Consider the following 9579-nt stretch of genomic DNA (forward strand, 5'->3'; position numbering starts at 1 on the left):
TTTTGCACAATTAGTCTCAGTGAATTTTGAATTCAAGAATACAAATTCAGTTTCGATATTCATACAGAAAAGCTCACACTTAACAAAGATTACCTTTCATGGTATCATCTGAGCTAAAGCACTAGCACATTACATCGTTGTATTCGATCTTCTTAAGATCATTTGTCCTAAGAAAAAAATCAGTTGTATACTGATAAATTGTAAAGAGAACTAAGAGTTTCAGTTTGGCAGTGTTTAAGTCCAAACTGAAGTAGGTTATTATAGCTTTTGTAATTAATCAAAGTCTTTTAGTTGAAAAAATATCCTTGTGATTGAAGGGGTGACTTAAGAACATTTGAAGCATCCGAACTTCCAAAAATCTTTGTGTTTTGTTTCAATTATTCTTTGAGTATTCAATTTATCAGTTAGTTTATTTCCACACTTATACTAGTTAACTGACTGATATCGACAACAAGATTCTTGAATTCAGTTTATCACTAAACTGATTAACCATTATCGAAAAAGAATTGGAAATCCTAAAGTGTTTATTCAACCCCTCTTCTAAACACTTTGACCTTTCAAACCGATCCTAACAAGTAGCCATCGGATCACTATGTTGCTGAATCTTTTATCAAACTCATTCACTGTTTCCATTCTTCATTTTGATGTTATCAAACTTTTGAATGTCCACCATCAACTTGTTTTCTTATGTCTGGTCATTACTTCTCCTATATCTCCTTAGTTGTAGAACAAATTTTAAGTTAACTGAAAATATTCTAACTTAAAGTTTTATATATGATATATTTGGATATGCTATGCAGATAAGATTTTTTTAATATTTAGTAGTCCATTTCATTCTTGATTTTTCTACCATTTGGGGAACACCTTCTATGACGACAACGACTATGTTTGGTTACATGATCTTCATAGGTCTTTTTGTGATGATGTACCACATGTCATCATCTTGTGCTGATAGATATGCATGTATTCGAATCTTCCAATCATCATATTATTCTTTTGAGAATATGGGTAACTTATTAAATGAAGTCATATGAGTATATTAAATATTCAGAGATCAGAAAAATTTATTCTGATACTAGTTGTTAGGATCGAAAAGAAGTTTAGATGGGAGTTGAACTCTTTTTAATTAAACTGACAGATGAGAAAACTCAAGTTATGTGATTAGCCGAAGTTGATTTTCTAATCAAAACTAAGTATAAGATCAACTAAACAGATCAGTGCGAAAACAACTCAAAATACAAAGTGAATATTAAAAATACTCATATTAGATAAGATGAAAATAAGTTATTTTAAGTAAATGAACAAGAATTTGTTTACGGATGTTCAGAGACTAACAACTCTTATGTCACCCTTTTCTTTGTTTCCAAAAATATTTCACTAGAAGATTTGATCGATACAACTTTTTGTACAAGCCCACTTCAACTCGATTTACCGGTCTTAATGAACATAAACTCCAAGCAACTACTTTAACTAAGTTTAATCTGTTCATAAATAAGCCTCTGACATTTATAATTATTCTCATCCAGAATGATGGTTTTCTATACAAAAATAAGTGACAATAAAATGTGCACAAAATGATCTTTAAGATGTTCTGATAGAACATTTGAGATGTATGCAAATTAGCTTAGCAAATATCTTTCGCAAGATGCTGAGATTTCAGAGAATACTTGATAATAATCGATGTACTCGTAGTTCTCTTCATTTTTGATGCATCTTTTTTTTTATAGGTCTTGGTCTCAACATTAATAAATAAAGACAGTACTCATAGATGTACTGGATACCCGACAATTATGCAGAGGCTGCTTGCATCCTTGTCTTTTATACAAAATAGTAATGGCCAAATAAATCTCATGTACACTAGCTGAAACTGGTAACTAACAAATATATTTGCTTATAACATTCAAATACTGCATAGATATAACTATTTGATGTCTTCAGAAAACGTCTTCAGATCAGTCTGTGGATTGGTCTGTTCTGGTCTTTGTTCAAACTGACATAAGTACGCTTCAGACCAGTCTAGCTGCAGTCAGCGAGTCTTGTCAATTCAGTTTTGTTCATTAAACTTCTTCAGTGATCTATATTTATCAATTTAACTTAGTCAGATAAGTTTAGTTTGTAATTACCAAAACTTAAACTCAAAATTTATCTTTTAACATACAAGTCCACCTTCAATTTGGCATGCTATATATTTATACCTTTTCAATTAGCAAATTGTGAATGTGTGCATTCAAATAATAAGTCGTGTGTGTGCTCGTTATGTTCATACATTTAAAAAAAGAGCTATTAAACAACAATTGGTCATGAAAGTTACAAGAAGTCATCGGAACATTAGTATAAATAAATCATGTTTCCCGATGCCTTCTTGTAATTTTCATATTTTTTAAGATTTCAACCGTCGCATTTTAGGAAAACAAATTTTTTCCACTTTGATACTAGTACTGTCAGAACACGACAACGGAGTAGGCTAACACGCCACCTGTCATTAAGTGAGACGGGGCAAGACAATTCATCATTTATGGGAAGTTATTTTATATGACGGGGCGAGTTGACTCGACAAACCTAACTACGTGTGAGATGCCACTAAAAGTTCGGTGTCACTTTTGCATAAAATTAAACAACGGGTTGATGCTTAATAATTTATAGCAGTACGAGAATGTCATAAATTAAAATATGAAATTACCAAATTCACACTTCTTACACACGTAATGCATAGATGGTTCAAATCCGGCCCAATTTCATTTTGAAGTCAAATTTCAAATAAATGGGTTCTCCAAAGGCCCACAAGCAACGGGCCCAAAACCGATTATAGAGCCGAGCATTTTCATATACATGATGATGATTGATGGAAAATGTAACGAACGAACTTATAAAGCTGAAGTCGGAAAAATCATTCATCCAAATCCAATTTTGCACTTCAAATAATAAAGTCGTGCGGTGCCCAAAATTCTGTACCATTCAACTCGAACTTGAAAACATGTACGGATCACTGGGATTCAGGATTTTGAAAAGCAAAGCGCCCCAACATGCTTTCGGGAATGGGTTCGGCACGTATAATTCTTCGAGGTATTTCAAAACTGTATGTTTTAAGGTTTCTTGGATTTGCGTCTGTGGAATTTTGTGGGAAGGATGAATTTGTCTGGGTTCTTGTTGTATATTAAGAAATGGGATTGCAAGTTTGGATGTTATGAATGAGAGAACATTTTATTGATCCAGTTTAAAGTTGATATGTGGTAAATTTAGACAATTTTCGCTTGCTATTATTTTTCCAATATCGGTTTTATCAGCTCAAATGAAGGCACCCCCACGGAAATTTGAAGTATATTAGGGGTAGTTATGTTTCTAATATTTGTAAACGCAATCTCCTTTGGTTGCTCTTGCACTGGCTACCGTCTTTGTTGTGTAGTAGGACACTTATTCTTTAGTTTGATGGAAAAAATAGAGAGAGGGTTGAATATAAGGATAATATGGGATGGTGAAGTATGGAGATGTATGGAAGGCAATGCGGATTTATGTGGTTGCACTAAGTTTCTTGCTCGTGTTAAACTAATATTCGCTTTTGTATGAGTTATTGTGATTTATTATGACCTGTAACAGGTTCTTTGATTGTTTTAGTTCGTATATACCTAGTATACTTTATCTTAAACGCTGTAAGTTTTTATCTGGTTAAATTCTTAGTTTATTAGGAACTTCATGCTATCTTACATATAATGCAGATTCATTCATACATTACCTTTTGCCACCGTGAAGGTTGAGGAAATATCAGGTGCTCAGCCTGCAGAAAGTGATGAATTTGGGTACGTAATACATGATCCAAAGCAGAGCTCATTTAGTTGTGAGTACTGATTTCTTTTGATGACAGGCACAACTTTTTGTGCCAAAAAGCAATTACATTCATTCATATCATCCTTTAGCCGTTGACATTTTCCATCGCTATTTGGTTAAAGTTGGTATTGTTCTCAATAAATGAACCAAGTAATTCCAGCTTGCTGTTAATTACAAAACAACATGATCTTACTCTTTCTTGGATTTTTAGTGCAGGGAAGTTGGACTAGATCTTCTAATTGGAATACTATTTTGGATCCATTAAATGGAGAATCTTTTATTAAGGTCGCCGAAGTAGATGAAAAGGGAATACTTGTAAGTCTCTTTGATGCCAAATGTTGCGGCCGTGTTGAAATCCTTACCTCAAATGTGTTTTAACACTTCAGAATTTATGCAGCCTTTTGTAGAGAGCTTGTCCCAGTGCCCCAAGCATGGTTTACACAATCCTTTTAAAGCACCAGAAAGGTTGCGTAAGATGATTTTCCTCTCTTCTGTAATTCTTTTTTATCATTTGTCTTAATCAAGATTGTTTAAAATTCTAGACTACTGTCTTTGTTTTTTAGCAGCATGATCTTGTAGTGAGTCATTAAGTGTGCTATGAATATTTGATTTTAATTGAGTTAATTCCAATTTCCCCATGCACCAGGTATCTCATGCTTGGAGATGTAACAGCAAAAGCAGCCAACAAGCTCTCTCTTCCAGAGGTAAACTGCTTCTATCATAGAAAAATCATGTGTTCACAATTATAGGTTAAACATTCGAGATTTTACCTTGACTAGATCATCAGTCTTGTTTTGCTCCTAGGTTTCGGATTTCTTTGCTAAATTGATACAAAGAGTGGCTCCAAAAAGTTACCAGCAAGCACTTGGTGAAGTAGTTGTCACTCAAAAATTTCTCGAGAATTTCTGTGGTGATCAGGTAATATTTTCTGGGCATTTTAACTTTATGGTGTAATTCAAGCTTGGGGAGAACTACGACCACTGCTGTTTAATTTAGTTCTACTTGTTACTTTTGGTTTTGTTCGTATATATGTTAAGCATTTTATTGATCATTGTATGAATGTTTTTATCGATTTACTTTTATTCATATTCCTTGTGACATTTTAGACATATTTTTCTGTTGCTTTCTAGATTTTCTGAATTCATTTATCCTTCGAGATTTGAAAGGAGTATTCGAGATCGGAGAAGCCCAAAAAATTATTTAAAGTGAAATTAATAGTAGCACTTAGATAATTCTTAATTAAAACATGTAAATAACCTTGTGTTCAATTCATCTTGCAGGTTCGATTCCTAGCTAGATCGTTTTCAGTACCTGGAAATCATCTTGGTCAGCATAGCCATGGTTTTCGGTGGCCTTACGGTCCTGTAAGTCAACTTTTGTGGAAATATTCATAAGATTCAGCCCAATGGATGAAAAACTTCTGTACACGGTGTGTACAATCAAATAAAAATTGTGGCACTCTTAATATTTAGTTATTTGTAAATATTATCACTCTATTATCTTTAATTTTCGAGTTTTTGTAGACCACAAAGGCTCCAATGCATCAGCTTAATTTCTATTTTTCTGAATGTCCATTTCTTGATAAGTTATAAAAGTTCTGATGCATCAGGTGGCAATTATTACTCCCTTCAATTTTCCTTTAGAAATTCCTGTGCTTCAGCTGATGGGTGCGCTCTACATGGGGAACAAGCCTCTGCTTAAAGTTGATAGCAAGGTAAGCCTGATTTTACTTTTACATATTTTGTTTTTATTCGATATCCTATATTTCTATGTATTCCTGCTGTTAATATGTTATTGCTTTGTATTATTTCAAAGGTTTGCATAGTTATGGAACAAATGATTCGACTATTGCATCATTGTGGATTGCCTAAGGAGGACATTGATTTCATAAATTCTGATGGGAATACAATGAACAAACTTCTCATGGAGGTTAGTTCATTTAATGGACAAATGAATGCGGATCAATATTTACGTTTCCCCCCCTTTATGAGCAACTGATTGTTTCTGTATCACAAACTTGAAATTAATTAAAACATAATTTGCAAAAATTATAAAATATATGCTGCTTAACTCTTTATTCCATGAGCGAAAATTGCTGGCAATAGAATCTGAATTATATATATTCCTTGAATCAAACATACTATAAAAATATCAAAGTGTCTAGATTTTGCATATCATCACGCATTGTAAACAATGATTACATGCCATAATTATAAATTTTAGGTGTTAACATTGGCTTCATGCATGACTGGCCCTGCGAGTCACATCGTCATTTTGAGATCTTGGTATAGATTGACTGCCTTACATTTCCAATTACATCAGCTTTTTTTTTTTGTAAGTAAAAAATATGAAGTACATGGTATATTGTCAGGCAAAACCACGGATGACTCTCTTCACCGGAAGTTCAAGAGTGGCCGAGAAATTGGCTGTTGACCTCAAGGGTCGTATCAAGTTGGAAGATGCTGGCTTCGACTGGAAGATTCTTGGCCCTGATGTTCAGGAGGTTCATAAACTTTTTCATATTTATTTTTTTTGTAAAAAATTATACATATTCATTTACAAAGTGATCATTTTTTAGAATTTTATTCACATTATATATGTTTTCAATTTCTTTTATCCACAGGAAGATTATGTTGCATGGGTTTGTGATCAAGATGCATATGCATGTAGCGGTCAAAAATGCTCCGCACAATCCATGTTGTTCATGCATGAGGTAACCTCCATCAGTTCGGTGTTTTCTGATTCTTATCAATGATTTCATTATTCGCTGCTTCTCTTTTTATCTAATTGTTTATATTGTCAAATTCAAGAACTTATTTATATTTGATCTACTTCTTTCTTGAATGATTCAGAACTGGTCTAAAACTTCACTCGTTAGTAAATTGAATGATCTTGCTGCTAGAAGGAAACTCGAAGATTTAACAATTGGTCCTGTCCTTACTGTAAGTTATATTTTTTCCTGTTTCTTTCATTCTTGAGTTCAAAAACTTTGCATAAGACATCTTGTTCGTCTCAGTTTACAACAGAAGCAATGCTCAATCATACAAACAAATTGCTTAAGATAAAGGGATCGAAGCTTTTATTCGGTGGTGAAGCTTTACATAACCATTCTATTCCAGCAGTATATGGTGCCATTAAACCCACCGCTGTATTTATTCCACTCACAGAAATATTGAAGGATGATAATTATGAGTTGGTAACAAAAGAAATTTTTGGTCCGTTCCAAGTAAGTATTTACAGTCTTGCATCAGAACGCTAGAGCATTTTTAACTTAAGTTTATCATGTAAAACTTCAACCAAGACAATGGCATGCCAGTTGACTGACAAATCTTTTCGATGCGTCATAATTTTCTAGATTCTCACGGAATACAAACAAGACCAACTTCCTTTGGTGTTGAACATTCTTGAAAGAATGCATGCACATTTAACAGCTGCAATAGTTTCAAATGATCCTCTATTCTTACAAGTAAGGCCAAACCTCTGCGTTCTGATGACAATTTGTATTTTTCTTCAGAAGAGTTGCTTTTCTTTTGATATAATTTTTAGACTAGTTTATCCTAAACACCTTAATGCGAAAGTTATTTGGTTTCAACTTTTTGTGCTACAAGAGTTGATCTGGCAACAGGAGAGCGGTTTCGTGTAATTTTTGCAAGTGTAAAGTTCTCTTGAGTCTGTCCCGGTACAGTTGTCTCTGATGGTTGATATTGAACCTGATTAAGCTATTTACGTATTCGAATCCTTCTTGTTCAACACTCTCAGCCCCAACTTTTCCCCCATGTTCTCATTTTTTCATAATACAACTGTCAACGTATCATAATCATCCTGATAACTTGACCTTTGAATCTTTTACCTGCAATATCAAGTATATTTGTCTTGTTACTGTACAGGAAGTTATAGGTCATTCGGTTAATGGAACTACATATGCTGGTTTGAGGGCAAGAACAACTGGGGCCCCTCAAAACCACTGGTTAGTAAAAAGTTGAGTGCGAATTTTTCAGTTTTGTCAACTCGTGGGATAGTAAAAACGAGGATATTTTGCAGGTTTGGTCCGGCAGGTGATCCGAGAGGTGCAGGGATAGGGACTCCAGAAGCTATAAAGCTTGTTTGGTCGTGCCATCGGGAAGTCATTTACGACCTTGGCCCTCTGCCTGAAAAATGGGAAATTCCTAAGGCAACCTGAAGAAGATGGATGGAGTAGATCCGAATTTCTATGTTTTTAGTTTACTTGTCTTTAGGTGAATTTTGTTCGGATTTTGTGTATGTTTTAGTTTGCATGTCACCGATTCAGAGTTGATAAAAGCAACGGAACGTGCTAAAAAATTAGGTTAAGAGGATAGGTGATAAAGTACAATCTTTAATCGATATTGTGCTCTGATTTTTATTTTTTTTTAGCAATATTGTGCTCTGATTTAATTTTATATCATTAGTAGTTTTGACACACAAAAAAAAAAAAAAAAAAATCGAGATAAGGTTAAAGAATTAAAGGCGAAAGTCTAAGAAAAATACGAAAGGAGAAAACATTACAAAAAATCTCGTTAATTGAAAAAGAAATAGCGAAGAGTTTTTATTTATTTTCGAAAGTGATTTTAGAATACTCCAAAGACATCAAATTAACACAAAGATGTAAAATAAATTATTCTTTGGAAATTGACTCGAGCCATTAATTTTCGAGAAAAAAGAATATTTTTGTATTGAATAAAAGAATTGGGATCACTCACAAAAAAGGGCTTAGGATTTAAAAAAGAAGATTTCTTATTCACGTGAGAGAACTTCACCAGGCAGCGACTTTCTCACGTAGAACTCAGAGAACATAAACGTACAACCACCTTCTCTTGGAATTTGGAAGACGAAGGAGGCTCCGGTTAGAGAGAGGAGGAGAAAGATAAATTAAACAAGAATCACGTCAATCAAATTTGAGATTTTCTTATTATTGTCTAGACCAGAGGCGGATCTAGGATTTCGATACTGAGGGGGCCGCTTACAAAAGACAAACAAAAATTTAGAAAGGAGTAGACAAAAATTCTACTTTGACAATAACCGTCGCAATATAGCGACGGTTTTGACAATTACCGTCGCAATTTAGCGACGGTTTGTACAATAACCGTCGCAATTTAGCGACGGTTTTCAATAACCGTCGCAAATTAGCGACGGTTTTGTCAATATCCGTCGCCGATCTATATACTAAAATTTTTTTTTAAATTTTTTGGGGGGGCCGTGGCCCCCGTTCGCCCTACACTAAATCCGCCCCTGGTCTAGACTTTAATTTTATGATTTCAAATCCTTTTTTTTTATGAAATAAATTTCTTTAAACCGAAAAGAATTATAGTATCAAACAATATTTTTTTTATATTTGTTTTGTTTTCAATAGATTGTTTTTCTTACTTACAATAATTGTTTGATAATGATTTAATATTTCTTGTTGCAAACATGATCAACTGTTTGCATGTTTGTTAATTAATCTCGAGTCAGAAGAAGATTTGTTAAATATTGGAATAAATGTGTCAATCAACACATAGTAAAATTGATTATGAATAAATTGGATTTCAATGTACGGTTTTAGGAGAAAAATAAAATTGCACAAAAATCTAATGTTGCACAATATATCAAATGGTACAGTACAGAAAGATTTTTGCCCATAAAACCAGCGAGCAATATCGTGAAGAGAAAACAGTAGAGAAACGCTATAAATGAAGTAAACCAAACCGAGGCCTGTACGAAGTACAATGTCCTTAAAACAGATTCGTCCCCTCCTGTATG

General features: G+C 33.7%; 1 protein-coding gene across 3 annotated transcripts; it reads left to right on the forward strand.

Moving 5' to 3' along the window:
* The first annotated feature begins 2850 nt into the window (after nucleotides 1-2850).
* On the forward strand, nucleotides 2851-8113 carry LOC140803239 (delta-1-pyrroline-5-carboxylate dehydrogenase 12A1, mitochondrial-like). Of its 3 annotated transcripts, none has more exons than XM_073159000.1 (16): nucleotides 2851-3063; nucleotides 3714-3832; nucleotides 4034-4137; nucleotides 4220-4287; nucleotides 4469-4526; nucleotides 4627-4740; nucleotides 5103-5186; nucleotides 5432-5536; nucleotides 5638-5751; nucleotides 6194-6325; nucleotides 6446-6535; nucleotides 6675-6764; nucleotides 6839-7048; nucleotides 7178-7288; nucleotides 7710-7789; nucleotides 7864-8113. In XM_073159000.1, exons 1-16 carry the CDS (start codon nucleotides 2975-2977, stop codon nucleotides 8000-8002), a joined length of 1707 nt encoding a protein of 568 aa, XP_073015101.1. In that variant the 5' UTR covers nucleotides 2851-2974; the 3' UTR covers nucleotides 8003-8113. The 3 variants fall into 3 exon arrangements, with proteins under 3 accessions (XP_073015101.1, XP_073015102.1, XP_073015103.1); XM_073159001.1 differs by having other exon boundaries at nucleotides 3714-3798; nucleotides 4039-4137; XM_073159002.1 differs by having other exon boundaries at nucleotides 2920-3063; nucleotides 3714-3794.
* The last annotated feature ends 1466 nt before the right edge of the window (nucleotides 8114-9579 follow it).

Source organism: Primulina eburnea, chromosome 10 (assembly GCF_022965805.1).
Source record: "Primulina eburnea isolate SZY01 chromosome 10, ASM2296580v1, whole genome shotgun sequence".
NCBI lineage: Eukaryota > Viridiplantae > Streptophyta > Magnoliopsida > Lamiales > Gesneriaceae > Primulina > Primulina eburnea.

Coding starts and splice junctions, on each gene's coding strand:
- LOC140803239 (XM_073159000.1), top strand. CDS start 2,975: ATGTACGGATCACTGGGATTCAGGATTTTGAAAAGCAAAGCGCCCCAA. Junction 3,064..3,713: donor GGCACGTATAATTCTTCGAG/GTATTTCAAAAC, acceptor CATATAATGCAG/ATTCATTCATACATTACCTT. Junction 3,833..4,033: donor AAAGCAGAGCTCATTTAGTT/GTGAGTACTGAT, acceptor TTGGATTTTTAG/TGCAGGGAAGTTGGACTAGA.